The sequence below is a fragment of the Ctenocephalides felis genome, unplaced genomic scaffold (assembly GCF_003426905.1).
Source record: "Ctenocephalides felis isolate EL2017-DRISC unplaced genomic scaffold, ASM342690v1 CF-g0.4_SCAFFOLD_02618, whole genome shotgun sequence".
In the NCBI taxonomy this organism is placed as follows: Eukaryota; Metazoa; Arthropoda; class Insecta; order Siphonaptera; family Pulicidae; genus Ctenocephalides; species Ctenocephalides felis.
Window position 1 is genome coordinate 47904 of NW_020538772.1, and position 21656 is coordinate 69559.

General features: G+C 34.1%; 1 protein-coding gene across 1 annotated transcript; it reads right to left on the minus strand.

The window, feature by feature from the left end:
* Positions 1 to 5153: 5153 nt before the first annotated feature.
* LOC113381128 lies at positions 5154 to 8834 on the minus strand. The gene is made up of 3 exons (XM_026620105.1): positions 8200 to 8834; positions 7628 to 8040; positions 5154 to 5314 (listed from the first exon to the last, which is right to left on the minus strand). The coding sequence occupies exons 1-3, from the start codon at positions 8832 to 8834 to the stop codon at positions 5154 to 5156; spliced, it is 1209 nt and encodes a 402-aa protein (XP_026475890.1).
* Between the last annotated feature and the right edge of the window lie 12822 nt (positions 8835 to 21656).

Below are 21656 nucleotides of genomic sequence, written 5' to 3' on the forward strand. Positions count from 1 at the left end.
TGAAATATATATATATATATATATTAATTTGGAAATATGAACAAACAACACTCTTTTTGCACTAATTTATTAAATAATAATTTTCACAAACGTTTCGAGACTAGGTTTGTCTCATCATCAGTGTGTTATAATTAAAAAAATTTTAAAATATGGAAATCTAAATTAGCATTTTGTGTTTTTCATTACAAGTCGTTCACTGCACGCTGCACTTTTAATGCCCACGGTCTTCGGTATTCGTATTCTCTCCCACTTGAAAACCACTTGAAATTGTAATGTCACGTAATCAGATAGGAATAAAGGATTAGGGTCTAGTTGAAAAATAGATGTCGTTAGGAGAAAAAATATTCTATGATGAGATGGTTTGTTTATAAGATTTTTTATACATTGTTATAATTAAAAATGTATGTACATCTATATACATATTCATATACACAAACGTATATCCACAGTACAAAACGCCACATATACCAATACCTATATGCCAATAATATACATAATATGCATACATACACATAACCATATACACATCACACAGACATACACCTACCTATATATAAAAACACTCACATATCCCATAATTATCGCCATATTACACATAAACTTACACATATATACTTACATACACATATATATATATATATATATATATATATATATATATAATAAAATTGTTTCTTGGGCATCCATCCAGTAATTAAAAAACAGTTTTAATGAAAAATGTTTTTATTTAAAGAACATACGTTTCGGGTCTTGATTTGACCCATCTTCAGTGCTACAATTAAATAATTCAGGGTTACAAATTAAAACAATATAAAAAAATACATAATTAACAGACAAAAATAAGTAAAACAATGTATATGAAAAGTATATATGAAAAACAACCATAAAATAAACAATGTAAAGAAACTCACCATACAAATAAACTTTGAAAAACAACACAAAAACACAAAATTGCACGAAAAAATAAATAAAAGTGAAATAAAAAATTGATGAAACGTCGAGTTATGAAAAATTTTTAAAAAAATTGTAAAATTAAAATGAATGATATATTTTATTATAAAAAGCTTATTCCAAACGAACATGTTGTTAGTTTGGAAGTTGTATTACGAATGTGTACGAGAGTAAAATGTGTGCGAACGTGTTTGCGGAAAATACTGGAAACTGTATCGTCATTGGTGAGAGAACGGGATAGAGAGAATTTTGGTGGTTCCATATTACGAAGATTTTCTCAACGATCATGCGCAGTAGGAACATAGTAAAAAATTTATACATGTGCAAGACATCCATAATCAAATCCCAAAAATATGTGAATGAAGAGAAAATTATTAAGAAAAAGTATAGATATTAACAGAAAAACGATAATAGTTATGGAACGATAAAAGTTACATAAAAAATTATAACATAACATATATATGTATATATAAACACAAAACAATAAATGTAATATATGTATACACATACACAAACACATATATGCATACACAATAGAATATGTAGAATACATAAAAGAAATGTTAGGATGTATTGCGCATATTGAAAAAATTATTTGAAGCATCGCGGTAAATATTGCAAAGAGAAGCCGAATCAAATCGTTTGTTAATAGAAGGTAATATTTGTATGAAAATACTCTCAGCGAACTTCCTGCGTAAAATGTTAGATTCACGATGAATAACTCTTGGATTGGTGAAATTAAAAGAATGTTTAAATTTGGAGACATGCTCAGTGATCATGGTTTTATTTTGTTTTCTGTTCAAACTATTAAGTTCGTGTTGGCGCATTCTTTTTGAGAGAAATTGTGAAGTTTCTCCAACATAACAGCTTGAACAATCATTACAATCAATGACATATACGACGTTTGAAGTGCGGGAAATAGGGGTAGGAGTTTTTAAATTAGTGTATAAGTCTGAGAGAGTGTGTCCAGTCGAACACACTAGCTTCAGACCAACAGATGAAAAAAGTTTTTTCCATGAGTGGAAAAGGCAGTCAATGTACGGTAATGAGATGAAGGAATTGAGAGATAGTGAATTTTCAGGAGGCTTCACCAGGTTTTGTGAAATGATACTATTTTGTTGTGATTGGGAGGTAAATAAGGAAGCTGTACGGAATTTATTACGAAGAAAGGGTAATCTATTATTTATTACTGAGCGTAAAAGTTGTAGTGGATAGGAATTATTTTGAAGGGTAGAATATATCAAATTAATATTTTTTTCCCAATGTGATGGATGAGAAAGAAGGATGGCATGATCTAGTAAGTTGATGATGGATGCAATCTTGGTAGATTTGGGGTGATAGGAATGGTAGTTTAAATAGCGTCCAGACCAAGTGGATTTTTGATACCAACATGTAGTGATAGAGTTGTTATTTATGAAAAGAGTAATATCTAAAAAATTAATGGAGTTGTTAAATTGAGTCTCTAAGGTAAAACTAAGGTGTGAGTCAAAATTATTAAAAGAATTTAGGAAATTGGTTATGTTATAAGTAGGAATGCAAGTTAAAATGTCGTCAACGTAACGTTTGTAAAAAAGAGGTACATATGACAAGGTATTAAGAGTAGAGTTCTCTAGGAACTGCATACAAAGTTCAGCAAGAAGGGCACTCAAACTGGAACCCCTCTTGCTGAACTTTGTATGCAGTTCCTAGAGAACTCTACTCTTAATACCTTGTCATATGTACCTCTTTTTTACAAACGTTACGTTGACGACATTTTAACTTGCATTCCTACTTATAACATAACCAATTTCCTAAATTCTTTTAATAATTTTGACTCACACCTTAGTTTTACCTTAGAGACTCAATTTAACAACTCCATTAATTTTTTAGATATTACTCTTTTCATAAATAACAACTCTATCACTACATGTTGGTATCAAAAATCCACTTGGTCTGGACGCTATTTAAACTACCATTCCTATCACCCCAAATCTACCAAGATTGCATCCATCATCAACTTACTAGATCATGCCATCCTTCTTTCTCATCCATCACATTGGGAAAAAAATATTAATTTGATATATTCTACCCTTCAAAATAATTCCTATCCACTACAACTTTTACGCTCAGTAATAAATAATAGATTACCCTTTCTTCGTAATAAATTCCGTACAGCTTCCTTATTTACCTCCCAATCACAACAAAATAGTATCATTTCACAAAACCTTGTGAAGCCTCCTGAAAATTCACTATCTCTCAATTCCTTCATCTCATTACCGTACATTGACTGCCTTTTCCACTCATGGAAAAAACTTTTTTCATCTGTTGGTCTGAAGCTAGTGTGTTCGACTGGACACACTCTCTCAGACTTATACACTAATTTAAAAACTCCTACCCCTATTTCCCGCACTTCAAACGTCGTATATGTCATTGATTGTAATGATTGTTCAAGCTGTTATGTTGGAGAAACTTCACAATTTCTCTCAAAAAGAATGCGCCAACACGAACTTAATAGTTTGAACAGAAAACAAAATAAAACCATGATCACTGAGCATGTCTCCAAATTTAAACATTCTTTTAATTTCACCAATCCAAGAGTTATTCATCGTGAATCTAACATTTTACGCAGGAAGTTCGCTGAGAGTATTTTCATACAAATATTACCTTCTATTAACAAACGATTTGATTCGGCTTCTCTTTGCAATATTTACCGCGATGCTTCAAATAATTTTTTCAATATGCGCAATACATCCTAACATTTCTTTTATGTATTCTACATATTCTATTGTGTATGCATATATGTGTTTGTGTATGTGTATACATATATTACATTTATTGTTTTGTGTTTATATATACATATATATGTTATGTTATAATTTTTTATGTAACTTTTATCGTTCCATAACTATTATCGTTTTTCTGTTAATATCTATACTTTTTCTTAATAATTTTCTCTTCATTCACATATTTTTGGGATTTGATTATGGATGTCTTGCACATGTATAAATTTTTTACTATGTTCCTACTGCGCATGATCGTTGAGAAAATCTTCGTAATATGGAACCACCAAAATTCTCTCTATCCCGTTCTCTCACCAATGACGATACAGTTTCCAGTATTTTCCGCAAACACGTTCGCACACATTTTACTCTCGTACACATTCGTAATACAACTTCCAAACTAACAACATGTTCGTTTGGAATAAGCTTTTTATAATAAAATATATCATTCATTTTAATTTTACAATTTTTTTAAAAATTTTTCATAACTCGACGTTTCATCAATTTTTTATTTCACTTTTATTTATTTTTTCGTGCAATTTTGTGTTTTTGTGTTGTTTTTCAAAGTTTATTTGTATGGTGAGTTTCTTTACATTGTTTATTTTATGGTTGTTTTTCATATATACTTTTCATATACATTGTTTTACTTATTTTTGTCTGTTAATTATGTATTTTTTTATATTGTTTTAATTTGTAACCCTGAATTATTTAATTGTAGCACTGAAGATGGGTCAAATCAAGACCCGAAACGTATGTTCTTTAAATAAAAACATTTTTCATTAAAACTGTTTTTTAATTACTGGATGGATGCCCAAGAAACAATTTTATTATATTATTTCACCATCTGAAGAAAAACCTCTCGCTTTATATATATATATATATATATATATATATATATAATAATATCAAGATATATATATATATATATATATATATATATATATATGTTCTGTAATCATACGTGCTTTTAATAAAATATGAATTCATTGTTCAATGTAAATCAAAGTCCAAGATCTCCGTATGAATGCGGAAGTGCGCCGTTCCTAAGAATCATCACGTCCGAAACGCAATATATAGAAGCAAAATTTGTATAGTAGACTAGAGTAGTCTTAAATAATCTAAGTGGAGATTATGTCTGTGAAGTAAAGAAATAAATACAGTGTAAAACATTACAAGTGGATTTTTATTGGAACCAGAAGTTTGTCTCTTCCAGCGAATACCTTCTTGAAAGGACCCATTAATCTGAAGAGAACTCTCATCAAACCAGTCGATCAAATACTATTCCTACTGCTCGACCCAAGGCATCAGGAAAGGTTGGACGGACATTATTACCATATCGCATAAAGAAGCTACTACAGTAACCAATATCCCGGACTGTGGATCTTACAACAAAAGGACCCCCAACCCATACCTAAACCCAACCACCAACCACATTATATCATTTCATGGTGTCAAGCGGTGGATTTCCTTGTAGTGAAGTGTTAGTTTTGTGAATTGTGCTTGGTGAAATCTGGATCCGGTTTTCTTCGCAACCAGAGGCTGCAGAGTAATTAAACTAAAACGGAGTATCCAGCAAGCAGCAAGACCAGGACTAGCACGAGGAACTAAAGGCACCAAAGGTGGCAGCATTACCGAGATAAACTACGCAGACGAGACTACTCTCCCCAAGTAAGTGATCTTTTATTACATCTTTTACATCGGACAAGAACTTTTTATCCCCCGAAAATATGGCAACCAGCTCACCCAGGAGAACATCAACATTTGCCGAAAGGATAGATAATTAACTTCCCGTAGGGTAAGTTATAGTAATCGCAAAAAAATCGAAAATGAAAATTTTTATATATCTTTACGTTTCAGAGGTTTCTGAACATTTTGGCATACCTTAGAAAAAATGGATGTATGTGTGTGTGTGTGTTTTTTTTTTTTTTTTTTTTTTGTATAGCGAAGGAAATGCTTTTATGCATCCCAGACCGGTCTTCTGTCTGGGTATGTCGGACTCGATACCGCCCTGGTATAATACCGACTAAAACCTCCGCTTTGCCCCTGCCTCTGGTCCCCACGGAAACCGCCGCTAGGCATTACTTCGTGGGGGGAGGATCTAGAATGTTACAATTCTTAACTTGTTATAAACAATGTTATAAATCATAAACATTTTACTTATCTTTTAAATGGGCGAAGTCCCATTCGCCCTTTCTCTCTCTATAGAACGCAGGTCCATTAAAACGTCTCTCGCAAATCTGTCTATGGCGTTCCAAGCAGCTTCACTTGTCAGCATCACTTCAACAACATTACCTGGGGTAATTGTGCGTCTCAATGTCTCCTCCACATCATCCCGTAGAGCACCAAATCGCGGGCACACGAAGAACACGTGCTCAGCATCTTCGATTTCGCCCAAACAATATGGGCAATCCGGCGAGCTATCGTGCTTGAATCGGTGTAGGTAGGCTCGAAAACAGCCATGCCCCGTAGCATTTGCGTAGTATAATAGTTTACTTCGCCGTGCTTGCGACTTAGCCAGACTTTGATGTTAGGAATGAGACGATGCGTCCATCTGCCCTTTACAGCGACATCCCACAGTCGCTGCCATCGGTCAATGCTGTTCTGCCGTTCTTCTAATCTTAACTTTTCAGTACACAGTTGTTGATGTCTTCTATGGTAAATTGTCCGTCTTTCCTCTGCTAAGACTAAGAGAGGCACAGTTCCTGAAATGACGCACACTGCTTCCGCCGATATTGTGCGAAATGCGCAAGCAATTCTTATAGCACTGAGACGGTATAAGGGCCCTGCCATTCTCCTCGATTTTTGAGATTTAAGAGCATCACCCCATATGGAGATACCATATGTCAGCACTGAAGTAATAACTGACGATAGTAATATCCTTCTGGTTTGTTTAGGACCTCCAATATTAGGCATCAGTCGAGCAAGTTTCGTCCTAACTATTGACGCCTTAGCACTAACGTGTTCCACCTGTTGATTGAAATTCAAACGAGCATCAAGCATTACGCCAAGGTAACAGATGTGAGGTTTTGACGTGATCTCAAGATTTCCTATCTTTAGCTTGATGGTCTCAATTCTTTTCCTACTAGTGATAAGAACAGCTTCACTTTTTTGTTGTGCTAATTGGAGATTCATTGTTCCCATCCACCGATTAATTTTTCTGAATGTAATATCGAATAGGCTTACGATGTCATCAATTTGTTTGGAGACAACCACTATGGCAACATCGTCTGCATATGCTACTAGTTTCACACATTCTGGAAACTCTAGTCTCAAAAGGCCATCATACATAATATTCCACAGCAAAGGGCCTAGAACAGAGCCCTGCGGCACACCTCCTGTTATATTATATTCTTCTGTACCATCGCGTGAATGGTACATTAGAATTCTGTCTGTAAAGTAGCTTGCGACTATATTGCATAGGTATGCTGGCACGTTCTTGTCACGGAGTGCATTCATAATGCAATCCCAGTTTGCAGAATTAAAAGCATTTTTTATATCCAATGTAGCTACAAGGCAGTACTTTTTGGAACCCCCCTTCCATCTGGTTCCAGCAATTGCCTCCTTGGCGGTATTAACTACCAAGTTTATAGCATCGATAGTTGATCGCCCTTTGCGAAAACCATACTGATTGTCTGCTAGGATTGGATCAACTACTGCATCTATTCTTTGGTGAATTATTCTTTCAAAAATTTTACCCGCTGTATCCAGCATGCATATTGGACGATAGGATGATGGTTCATCTGGTGGTTTTTTTCCTTTGGGAATAAGCACTAGTCTTTGCTGTTTCCATTTTCGTGGAAAAACCCCTTCTTTCAGGCATGTATTATATGCATTAAGAAACATTGTCGGAGATGTCATAATTGATGTTTTCAAGGCAATATTAGGAATTCCATCTAATCCCGGTGCCTTGCTATTACCAACGCGATGACAAGCTTCCATCAGTTCTTGCAGTGTTATAAGTGGAATATTATTCTGTTCTACATGTGTTACCTGGTAGTTCAAATTAGGTTGTCGTGGAAACAAAGTAGTTACTATTTTATTCAATAGTCGTGGGCAAGTTGGTGAAGGTATTGGCTGGCTTTTGAGGCGAGACATTACAGTCTTATAAGGTCTTCCCCATGGATTTTCCTCGACTTCATCCAAAAGTTCTTTCCAGCACCTAACTTTACTATCTTTGATAGCTTTATTTAGTTGTCTACGTGCTTGTTTATATTCCACTACCAGTTGTGCAGAATTACTGAGACTAAATCCACGCTGAGAGATCCTTCTTTTCTTTAGGCACTCTTTACGAAGAGAGCTGATTTCTTCAGTCCACCAGTGCACAGATTGTCTTTGATTTATGCCATGTTTACGAGTCATACTGATATCACAGGCTTCGGTTATTCTCTCCATCAGCTCTCTAGTATGCTCATCTGCGTGTTCTGAAATTATAGGTTTGCAATTTAAGGCAACTCTCATGGCGCTTTCATCAAAAGATTTTATTTTCCACCCAATGGCTTTAGATATTTTCGCATGTCTTCTAATGTTTCTATCTGTTGATATTTCCCAGATGATTGCATTGTGGTCACTAGCAGTGTAGATATCTAATACCTCCCAATTGCAAATTCCTCTGACGAGGCTATTGCTAACAAAAGTAAGGTCTATTATTGAGCTTGCACTGCCCTTTTCAAAGGTTGGTTTATCACCACTATTAAGTAAAACCACGTCAAGTGCATTGAAGGCCTCCAAAAGTGCTTTACCTCTTGCATTAGTCTTCCTACTTCCCCAGTCTACCGCCCATGCGTTAAAGTCACCGGCTATCGCTACGGGGTGGTGTCGTTTTGCATCCTCCACAAGACGATCTAAAAAATCGACAAAATCTGGCAAAGAAAGACTAGGTGGAGCGTAACAGCTGTATAAATGTATGCCATCTAATGATGCTGCGACAAATCCTGCGTTGCTATTGTTAACAACATTTTGGAAACAAAACTTGCCACAGGACCAAATAACGGCTTTGGTGGTACTGTCCGTTTCCCATGGCCAATCAGTTAGATGTTTGTAAGGTTCTGATAAGAGGGCAACATCAATTTTTATATCTCTTACCGTCTGCATAAGCAAGTCGTGTGCAGCCTCACAATGATTCATGTTTAGCTGTATTATCTTCATGCTTTTGCGTTCATTATTTTCTCTATGGCCTCCCTATATAGAGGACATCTGTGAGTGCCGGCATGATGTGCTACATTTTCAGAGTTTCCATTTTCAGCGCATAGTGCACATTTTGCTGCATTTATACAGTTGGCTATTTTGTGACCATCTTGTCCACATCTAAAGCATAGATTGGTCCGATTCACTTCGCTCTTGCACTGTGATCCATAATGTCCGAATAGCCAGCATTTAAAACATCGAATTGGTTTCTTGATGATTTTAATTTGACAGTTGACCCATCCAATTCGTATTTTGCTACTTGCTTTGAGCAGATCGTGTACAACTGCCGCTGGAAGAGCTACAGTAGCAATCTGGGTACCTCTATATGCCTTACGAAGCCTAATTTCTTCTGCTGGTGTGTTGCAGGCTCCCCCGGTTGCTTTTTGTAGTGCTATCTGGATATCAATTTTTGAGGTTTCATCATCAATATCCCTTATTTCTATAGTTTCTTGGTGCCCCTTATAAATAACTTCGGCCTCATCCTTTAACACACCTGCGATAATCTGTTGCAGTCCTTGGCCTTTGTCCTCACTTTTCTTAGAAATAGTTATCAACAAGTCTCCATTTCTGGTTTTGTTTATTTTCTCTACTGTCGTATTTACCTTGTCATCAGGGACATCATGTTTGATGCGACGTAATATTTCGGAATAATTAACTTTTTCGGTCGGCCGGATTAATAAGGCATTTGGTTTTGGAAAAATTCTATGATTTTTTATCATTTTATGGTTAGAGTCCTGTTCTGACAGATGTACCCTTGCTTCCTGTTTTTTCTGTTTTCTCGGCTGAACTTTATGCCAGTCATTTACCTCGATTTTTTCTTCATTACATATTTCTATGATCGTCTGACGTCTTGGCAAACCATTTTTCTCATTAACCTGATTATTGCTTATATGTTGTGAGTTTCGGTTTCTTGTGGCTTTGCTTGTGTCCTGCCGTACACTTTTTTCTATAGGGGCTGTCTCACAACATTGCACTTCATTTATCATAACTTCCGTATCATCCGTGGTTCGGCCTTTTTCCTCTAACAATTGGTTGTCTAAATCAATAAATCTTTTAATTACGGCCGCTATGTTGCCTGTTTTTATTTTCACCTCTTTATGTATGTTTGACTTTGATTTGACAATCATATGCAGTTCATTTATCAGATTCTCAAGGCACTTCAATGACTCATTCCGTTGTAAAATGACATTTTCCGGAATTATATGTGACAGTTCAGCCACTGGTTCTACTTTACTAGTCATACCGTCGCATGAGCCGGTCAGCGGGTTTCGGGCTATATCTGATATACCTGAACATAGCGTTGTGTTCAAATTATTGTGTGATTTATTGATTACATCACCAGCATTGTTTGACACTATGTCCCCACTAATGGGGATCATTTTAACAAAAATTCTACCTGCACCCAGAGGCGAGGATCACTCAGCTCACTAAATTATTAGTAACTTATTAAAACTGATGGAACTAATTATAAATTTTGTACGACAAAATAACTAATTTCTGACGTGAGAAAATTGTGTGTGTGTGTGTGTGTGTGTGTGTGTGTATGTATGTATGTATGTGCGTGTGTGTATGTATGTGCGGATATAAATTTTCGTCGACGATTTCGGGAACACGGATAAACCGATTTGAATAATTCAAAAAACATTCGATTCGTATTAATAAGGAGACGTGCTGATTAGTTTTTGGCGAAGGCAGGTCTAGCCGTTCCAAAGATACGGGGCAAAAAGTGCCGAAAACGGTAACTCAGTTTTTAAGAGAACGGAGCATCCGATTTGAATAATTCAAAAAACATTTCACTTGTATTGACAAGATGAATAATCGATAAAATTTTCATGAAGGCAGGTCTAACGGTTTCGGAGATCTGATGAAAAAAGTAAAAAAAAATGCCATTTGGCGGTCAAAAATGATCATTAGACATATGCACATCAAATTATCAGATATTTTATAGAGATTTTAACAATAAGTATAAATTTGTTTTACATTCCTATGGGTTCCGTAAAATATGTCAAAATAAAATAAAACTTTGTTTTTTTCAAAAAAAAAAAATTTCTAAAAAAAATTTTTTTTTCAAAAAAAAGTAATTTTTTGTCCAATATATAGTTTCTCAAAAATCTTATTTTTTCGAAGTAAAATTTTTTCAAAAATCTTAATCGTTTTTAAAAAAAAAATTTGGTACGGGAAGTTCCAGCAATTTGCCTTAAGGCACGATGCCTTAATTGCCTTAAGACAGAATTCCACTTACAGCTAGTTTCACATTAACTGATAATGATACTAAGGTTAATTCTGAAGCAATTAATTTAGCTTATTTACAAATTCCAAAGTTCGACGGTAAACCGTCGGAACTAAATAGGTTTATATATACTGTCGAAAATTGCAGACAGGGCCTTAACGCAGCCACTCGTTTGGATCTTCATAGGTTAACTCTTAATAAGTTAGAAGGGGCTGCCTTTCAATACATAAGGCGATCTGGTGATGTGGGCTGGGAAGAACTCAAAAGTCTTCTCCTAAATAGATTCAGCGAAAAACGATCTATGGCAGAGCTGCAACTGGAGTTGACAAATCTAAAGCAGCATCCCGGGGAGAATGTTAGGACCTTTTCCGGTAAAATAGAGAGACTTCTTGGGCTAATGTATGACCAGGGCATAATGCTAGATAGTGCCAAGGCGACCATACTAGAAACAGCGCATAATGAACTGGCTTTGACAGTTTTCATAAACGGGCTTATACCGGAAATTAGGTTGCCGGTTAGAGCCGCTAGGCACAATGACTTGCAGGAGGCAATATCGATGGCTATCCAAGAAGAGAGGAATCTGGAGCGGACGAGACGACAAGAAAAGAAGATAAAAACGGGCTTACCTGTAGTAGTCCAAGAAGAACTACAAATTTGTTCTGCAAAAGGTGCAGAATTCCAGGACACAATCTATCCAACTGTAGGCGCAGAACCATATTTGAGGTGGATCGTCCAGCCCGGGAACCTCCAAACAATAGGCAGAGCGAGCACCATTCTAGCAACCCAGCGAACCGACCTTCCACTTCGGGCGCTTCATCAACAGACCATGTGCCGAGCGATTCGAAGCCAAAAAACTATTATACGCCAGGGGTATAGACGACCAAGAATACACCTGCGCAAATAGGGTATATAACGTATCGCACCATAGAACAATTCATAGTAACTTGGTCAATATTAAAATAGGAAACAGACAATGCCGACTCATCATAGATTCAGCAAGTGATGTGTCTATATTGAAAAATAATAATCTCTTACCCCATTGTACTAAAACTGCGGAAGTATCACGCTTAAAGGGCATTACAGGTGAACACGTGCACACACTAGGTTCGACATTATTGAGTTTCCAACTCGGTAATGTTAACTTGGAGCACAAATTCACCGTCATTCCTGATAACGTTGATATTTACGCGGACGGAATAATGGGATTGGGTTTTCTTTTGAAGTACAAGGCCCGATTGGATTTTTGCACTAATACGTTCGCGTTGATGGTCAACGACAGACTGGTTAGTGTTCCAGTAGGCGATACAACAAACACCGACATGGCGCATCATTCTGCTGACTCTGAGAAAACTCCGCAACTTGTCGGCGACGACATAACATCGCCGTCGACAACGTGCGCGGTTGAGCGCATAGTAAACAAACGGAGAAGTCGATGCACTAATAAACAAAAATGTAAATCGGAAAAGTTTTTTACAGATTTAGATAAGGGAACAATTAAGTCGTCAGAGCCAGCTAATAATACTAATACACAAGGCACAAAAGATAGTTTTGAAAGAATAAGTGACTTTTCAGAAAATCCTAATAGGAGTAGAGACGCTTTTGTGATTCTTGATAATAAAAATTGTAACAAGGCTTTAAAAGCCTCTCCAAAGACAAAAAGTCTGGAGAATATTAAATTGGCAATAAATGCCACATCTCAGGCAAAAACGCCTGTTAATAGTTCAAAAGATTCAGATTGCCGCAAACCTAGCGATATAGTGGATCTAGGGGCTTCTGTAAATCATATAAAAGAAAATAGGGTAGTAGAAACCCAAATCAATTGTCGTAGGGATAATTTATCCACGACCGATAATTCAGCTGGAATCTCTCATAATAAATCAATAGATGACTTTAATACAGCACATGCAATTCCTCCCAGAACTGAAATGGTACTTTCATTCACAACAGATCAAGTAGGTGATCTATTCTGCGAGTCTGCTGAGATCTCGGAGGGTGTTTATATTGCAAATTCTATTCTGAAATCCCTTGATAATAAAATTTTTGTAAAAATCTTGAATACAAATGATCATGAAGTAAATATTGATAAGAATTTTATATTTCCGAATTTACATAAACTTGAAGATTATCAAATACTTAAGCTAAATAATGATACAGTAAATTGTAATTATGATCGTATTAAAGCAGTTAAAGATAGTATCCGCACCGATCATATGAATTCAGAAGAAAAAGATTCAATTTTAAATATTTGCGAAGACTTCTATGATTTGTTTTATTTAAGTAGTGACAAATTAACATTTTCCAATTCAATTAAACACTCTATCACCACTACTTCAGAAAAACCGATTTATTTAAAACAATACAGGCTCCCCCATGCTCAGCAGGCGGAAATTCAGAAACAGGTAGATGACATGCTACAGAACGACATTATAGAAACATCCGACAGTCCTTGGAACTTTCCTCTTCTAGTTGTTCCTAAGAAACAGGATATAGACGGGAACAGGAGGTGGCGCGTTTGTGTTGATTTCAGAAAACTGAATGAAAACACAATCAGCGATACATATCCGTTGCCAAATATAACCGAGATCTTAGATCAACTGGGACAATCGAGCTTCTTTTCTACACTGGATTTGGCCAGCGGGTTCCACCAGGTTGAGCTGGATGAGAAAGATCGAGCGAAAACTGCTTTTTCAGCTTGTGGCAAAAAATTCCAATATAAGAGAATGCCGTTTGGGCTTAAAAATGCCCCGAGTACTCTACAAAGATTGACGAATTTGGTTTTGGCTGGAGTTGAAGGTTTTAAGGGTTTAGTGTACATGGACGACATTATCGTTTACGGTAAGACTCTCCATGAACACAACACCCGGTTGCGCGCTGTTTTCGAGCAGCTTCGCAACCACAACTTAAAACTTCAGCCGATCAAATGCGAATTTTTGAGACGCGAATTGACATATTTGGGCCACATAATTTCCGAAAGGGGTGTTACCCCCGATCCAAGCAAGGTGGAAGCAGTACAAAATTTCCCAGCACCGAAAAACCCGAAAGAAATCAAAATGTTCCTAGGCCTAGTCGGGTACTATCGCAAATTTATAAGAAATTTTGCGAAGATAGCAAATCCATTAAACGTATTGTTGAGAAAAGATAAAGCGTGGAATTGGGGTCCAAAAGAAGAAATAGCATTCCAGGAATTAAAAAATGCCATATCTAATGCACCGGTACTGCAGTATCCTGAATTCGACAAAACATTCATACTAACCACAGACGCTAGTGGAGAGGCGATAGGAGCAGTTCTGGCACAGGAAGGAGCGGCAGGAGAGGCTCCGGTGGCGTTTGCGTCCAGACAACTCAATAAACATGAAAAAAACTACGCCATCATCGATAAAGAGTTATTAGCTATAATTTGGGGAGTCCGGCAGTTCCGACCATACCTTTATGGTCACAAATTCATTATATACACAGACCATCAGCCGCTGACCTATCTGTAGTTTATAGTTTATAGTTTATAGTTTATAGTTTGGTGAAAAGTCTCAGATATAAAGAAATTTCACCTCTAAACGCCTTATTGTACGTTACATAATCATGAACATTACCACTCAACTTCTGAGTGACTTTGAACATGGGTACCGCGTATTTAAGCTAAAATATGAAAAAAAACAAAACAAGAAATTAAATATATATATATATATATCGGAGATCATGAAACCGCAAGTGACGCGATCCGAGTTCATCCCAAGTCTGGAATGAAAAGAAAAATTAGATATGTTTAGTTGAGACCAACTGTAACATTTTAGATAATCAATGCATGTTTTCAGAATATGATGCACAAATTAATATTTTCGTTTTGGGCACCGTTAGAAGATCAGGAATAATAAATGCAATGTCGACAGCTGATGATAGAAAATAGACTTGAATCAATCCTGTCCGTCAACGTGCGTCAAATTCTAATGTGGATCTGCAAAAAGGAAGAAGCGCAGTATCAAAAAGAAATATACTAATAAATTAATTTGAATAAAAGATAATTTATATAGAAAGGGTTAGTAAGATTTATTAAATAATAAAATTTACGGAAAAGATGACATGAATGAGAGGCAGATGATTACTAAATTATCATTGGCTAGCAAAGTATTGTTTAATATCAAAATTAACAAATTCTGAAATATCATAGAAATATTGAGCTTTTAAGAATTTTACTATAGTATTGTGGAATTTATGATTATTTAGTTTTCGTATGTGAAGTGGTAGTAAGTTAAAAAGTTGAATTCCAAATCCGTCAATTGAGTTAAAAGACGTTGCAAGTTTAAATACTGGTGCTTTAATAGTTAAGTTTCTTGTCTTATAATGAGAATTTGACATTGAAGACAAATTGAAACGTTCGGGATTATTTTTTATAAACGATAAAGTAATGAGCAAAAATATACTGGGAACGGTAAGGATACTATGTTCACGAAAAATGTTTTTACAAGAAGATAAAGAACTAATAGAAAAAATTATTCTCAGAGCTCTTTTTTGAAGTTTGAAAATGCGGTTAAGAGATGGAGAGAACCCCCAAAACTGGATACCATATGCGATGTGTGAGTAAAAATTGGAATAGTAAATTGAGAGAAGACAATTTAAACTAACCTTAGATTTAAGAACTCTTAACATAAAACACGTTTTCGTTAAATTGGGTGTTAGTATAGAATCAATGTGATAGTCCCAATTTAAGTTTTTATGCAATTGAATGCCTAAAAACTTCGAGATAGAAGAAAATTTGAAAATTGTATCATTTACGTTCAGTGAGCTTATCTCATTATTAATTTTATTAACGGTACGAAATGACATTATCTGGGTTTTATCATTATTGAGTAATAGATTACTGGATTTAAACCAATTTGAAATTGAAGTCATTACTAAATTTAATTTATTACTTATTTCTTCCAAAGAATTTCCCTGAACAATAATACTAGTGTCATCAGCAAAAAGAATAAATTTACAAAGATCTGAACAATTTGGAAGATCATTTATATATATAAGAAATAATAAAGGTCCAAGTATTGAACCTTGAGGGACACCGAGTTTGATATTTAATTTGTCTGATATTATTACCGAACCATCATCATCGCTCAAGTAAACAGATTGAGTCCTGTTTGATAAATAAGACGAAAATAAGTCAAGAGCTAAACCACGTACGCCATATTTTTCAAGCTTATTACAAAGGATATCATGGGAGATACTATCAAAGGCTTTGGACAAGTCACAAAAAATTGTAATGCAAAAGCTACCATCTTCAAAAGAATAAACAATATCATGTAATAAAGTGTATATAGAATGGGATGTTGAGCATTTTTGTCGAAATCCAAACTGATTTTTAAACAGAATACCGTTTTTTGTTAAAAAATTATTAAGGCGACTATGTAAGATTTTTTCAAAAATTTTATCAAAAGTATTTAATAATGAAATTGGTCTGTAATTATTAATTAAATCAGTGGCCCCTTTCTTATAGAGAGGCTTAACTTTTGAATGTTTAAGATGATTTGGATAGGTGCCTTTATCGATAGCGTTATTAAAACATATGAGAAGTTTATCAATAAATAATGGGAAAAATTGTTTTAAAATGTCAGATGAAATTTCATCTGGTCCTGAGGAATAAGAATTATTAAGAGAAATAATTGCATGCGACAATTCCTCGGAGGATATAGGATATAGATAAAAGGAATTTGAATTAGTTTTTATTTTAGAAAAGATTGCATTTGACATGACCGGATCAATAGTTATATTTGAAGTCAAATTAAAAGCTTCATTAACAAAAAAATTATTAAATGCGTTGGCAATTGATAGCTGATCATAATTTTTTATATTATTAATATTAAGGCATTCAATATTAGTAGAATTTGCTTTAAAGTTAACTTCCGATTTTATGAGTGACCACATCGCTTTTTGTTTATTATGAGAAGTGAAAATAATATTATCATTGTACTTAATTTTTGCTAGTTCACATAAATCGTTGAAAATTTCTCTATATTTCAAAAAATAAATCATAAAACTAAAATTACTATTATGTTTGGATTCTATTTCTAAACGCAATAATTTATTATATGAAATACATAGGCCTTGAGAGTACCACGTTTGAGTTTTATTAATGTTCAATTTGTTTTATTGTATAATTGTAAAGAACCCACAGCAAAACATATCAGGTGGAAATTAGCCATGGATGAATACGAATTCGATATAAAGTTCAAACCGGGAAAATCTAATCTTGTGGCGGATTGCTTATCACGATATGGAGTACACGACGACAACAGTAATGGCAACAATGGAAATATTGAAGAAAAACTTGTGTTTCTATTAAGAAATGGATATGATAAATTTATTCAATTGAAAAACAACAGCAGGATTATTAACAAGAATGTCACGGAAACCGGAGACAATATAAACAGCGGAATCAAATCAATACCCAAGGTTGTATTTACCCCAAAACGTAAATCAGATTTCACGAGAAACGCTGAATATCACTCAACAATACAAACCATCGAAAATGGATACAAATATATTTATTTGATAACACACAATGAGAATGAAACGGCCAAATTGAAAGATTTATTCCAATGCATAGACTCTTTAAAAGGTCTAGCTGAATCCAAGGGAATAGGAGAATTGCATGTTGCTAATCCTATTAAGCAAGGCGAATATAAACATTTGAAGGCTGAAGAAATACTGATAATACTAAGATTTATGTTCAAGGACACTAACATTAAAATAAAATTCTATAATGATGTTATAAAAACCAATTTGAATAATGAAGAAATTAATAATATTTTGGAAAAATTTCATGACAATCCAGCAGCGGGAGGCCACATGGGCATAGCTAAAACTTACAATAAAATCAGAGAGTTTTATCTATGGCCCAATATGAAGAACGACATAGAAACATACATAAATAGATGTGAGAAATGTCAAACAAGTAAAGCATCGAAAAATACACGAGAACCGATGCTCATAACTACAACTGCTACATATGCTTTTGAGAAAATAAGCCTAGACATTTGTGGCCCATACCCCGTTTCAAACAATAATAACAAATATATGCTGACATTTATTGATGATTTAACAAAGTTTGCAGGAGCCATTCCTATACCAAATCAGGAGGCTAAAACTATAGCTGCAGCATTGGTGAACGAGATAATCTTGAGATTTGGCATACCTGAAGCTGTCTTAACAGATAGAGGAACCAATTTCATGAGCTCCGTATTTAGAGAAACCTGTAAACTTTTAAAGATAGAAAAGATTGACATATCAGTATATCATCCGGAATCAAATGCGTCTCTGGAGAAATGTCACCACATGTTCTTAAACTATGTCCGGTCGTACATAAGGAAAGATGAAAAAACGTGGGACACATGGATTAATTACGCCGTTTTCGTTCATAATACCACTCCACATTGTTCTACAAAATTTTCACCTTTCGAATTAGTATACGGGAGAAAAATTGATTTGCCAACGTTCATAAATAGAGAACCCAAGATCCAGAATACATACGACAATTTGCTAATGAAATAAAAACTAAATTGCAGCAGGTAACCGCGATAGCGCGCGAGAATCTTATTAAAACTAAAGAAAAATCTAAAGAGCGTTATGATTCATACATTAAAGAATCAAATTTCAGAGTTGGAGACTTAGTTCTAATGAAAGACAACACACCGTATAAAGGCAAATGCAAAAAATTAATGCCCATTTACAAAGGTCCTTATGAGGTTATAGAACAAGAAGGGGTAAATTCAAAACTAAATGTAAAAGGGAAAACCATAATTATTCATAATAATAACTTGAAAAAATTTAATGATTGATGCAATCCAATTTATTTCCATTTAAAAATATACATTGCAATATATCGAACGTATAATATTTTCTAACTTTATTTTTCTTTAACGAATATTATTAATTTTAATCATTTATAATCATATATTTCTAACTATTATTCAACCACACAAGACTTTATTAATTTTATAAGTAAACTTAAGTTATTTATTTTCTACTTTCAAATTTTGCTAAAAACAAGTAAACTTTGTAGTTGTAAAATATTTAATTATAGTTTTATTATTGCATTATGAATAAAAAGCATTTCAATACAGCTAATTTCTTATAGTAATTGAAAAATAAAATTTTAACGCTAAATTGTTAAATATTTTATTAAATAATTACATTTGATTTTTTTTAATTTTTTATTTTATCAAATACTAAAAATAGAAATTCTTGAAGTAATTGTTTTATTTTGCTTTATTCTTTATCATATTTCTGTTTGAAATTTGACTAAAGAAATATTATATGAATTTGGTTTTATAACGATTGAACTTGGTTTACATTTTTCAACATATCAAATAACTATTTCTTTTGATAGAAGTCTAACTTTCATTTAAAACTAGTAAATTTTGCACCTACAAATTTACAGAATATTACATGTATATACGTTCGATATTGCATGTGACTTGTTCAATTAATTAACATTCAGTTAGAAATAATAAATAAAAATATGTACGATGTACGAATAAATTGCAATTAAAAGAATACATCAATCAATATTTAACTAGTTGGTTTGGTATTTAGCCTTGAGGCAAGTTACATGAACTTCCCGAAATGTGTAAATAATCGACTTAATCAAAAAAATGGGTAAATAATATACTTCATTAATCCTACTTTAAAAAAAACGATAATAATTTTAGCAAACTTTGACGAATTTTTAAAATTAAACTACTTGTCGTTAGGCCGTAATATTACAGTAAGTTCTATAAGACCATGATGTATATCGCCAAAAAAATTTCCATGAAAATCGGCTTAAATTTTTTTTTCAACAGTTAATTACAAGAAAACGGCTCGGTAGATTTTCACCTAAAATTAATCAGTACCATTCCCAACTAATATCTTTCGAACAGTTTTTGATATTTTAAAATCGGTTCGGTAGGATGAGCTTAAATGTCGACGAAAATTTAACACTTTTTTTCAACAGTTAATTACAAGAAAACGGCTCGGTGGATTTTCACCTAAAATTAATCAGTATCATTCCCAACTAATATCTTTCGAACAGTTTTCGATATTTTAAAATCGGTTCGGTAGGATGAGCTTAAATGTCGACGAAAATTTAACACTTTTTTTCAACAGTTAATTACAAGAAAACGGCTCGGTAGATTTTCACCTAAAATTAATCAGTATCATTCCCAACTAATATCTTCGAACAGTTTTTGATATTTTAAAATCGGTTCGGTAGGATGAGCTTAAATGTCGACGAAAATTTAACACTTTTTTTCAACAGTTAATTACAAGAAAACGGCTCGGTAGATTTTCACCTAAAATTAATCAGTATCATTCCCAACTAATATCTTTCGAACAGTTTTTGATATTTTAAAATCGGTTCGGTAGGATGAGCTTAAATGTCGACGAAAATTTAACACTTTTTTCAACAGTTAATTACAAGAAAACGGCTCGGTAGATTTTCACCTAAAATTAATCAGTACCATTCCCAACTAATATCTTTCGAACAGTTTTTGATATTTTAAAATCGGTTCGGTAGGATGAGCTTAAATGTCGACGAAAATTTAACACTTTTTTTCAACAGTTAATTACAAGAAAACGGCTCGGTAGATTTTCACCTAAATTAATCAGTATCATTCCCAACTAATATCTTTCAAACAGTTTTTGATTTTTTAAAATCGTTCGGTAGGATGAGCTTAAATGTGGACGAAAAGTTTTTTTCAAATTACAAAGAAACGGCTTGGCAGATCGTTGCACAAAACTGACAAACGATAGTCCTCACCGAAATACATCAAATGGCTTTTAAATTTCTAAAATCGGTTTAGGCGTTTTTGAGAAAACGTCGATCAAAAGTCTAATTTTGACAAATGCCAAAAAGACCATACTGATTTTTGCAAACTTTGACGAATTTTTAAAGCTGAACCAGTTGTCGTAGGGCCGTAATATTTTAGTATGATCTAGAAGACTATGGTATCTATCGTCAAAAAAATAATCATAAAAATCGTCGAAATTTTTTTTTTAAAAACTTTATTACAAGAAAACGGCCCGGCCGATCTCTACCAAAAACTAATCAGCACGATTCCCAACCAATATCTTTCGAACGGTTTTTGAATTTTCAAAATCGATTCAGAATTGCGGGCTAAAACGTAGACAAAAAATTTTTCACTTTTCTGCCATTTATAAAGAAACGGCTTGGCCGATCGTCGCACAAAAACTGACAAACAATAGTTCTCGTCAAGATACATCGAATGGCTTTTAAATTTTTGAAATCGACCCAGCCGTTTTCGAGAAAACGTCGATTTACGACAAAAAATCTGTTCACATACACACACACACACACACACACACACACACACACACACACATACTTTTTCCAAATTTGGTCTCATTCGATTCAGAATGGCTTGAAACGTCGAGAAAACATAAAATTAGCGAATCGGGTTTTTGATGAAAAACATAAACTTCTCCTTCGGGAAGTTAAAAATATAATCATAATTATAAGCACAATAATTAATTAATAAATAAAATCAATT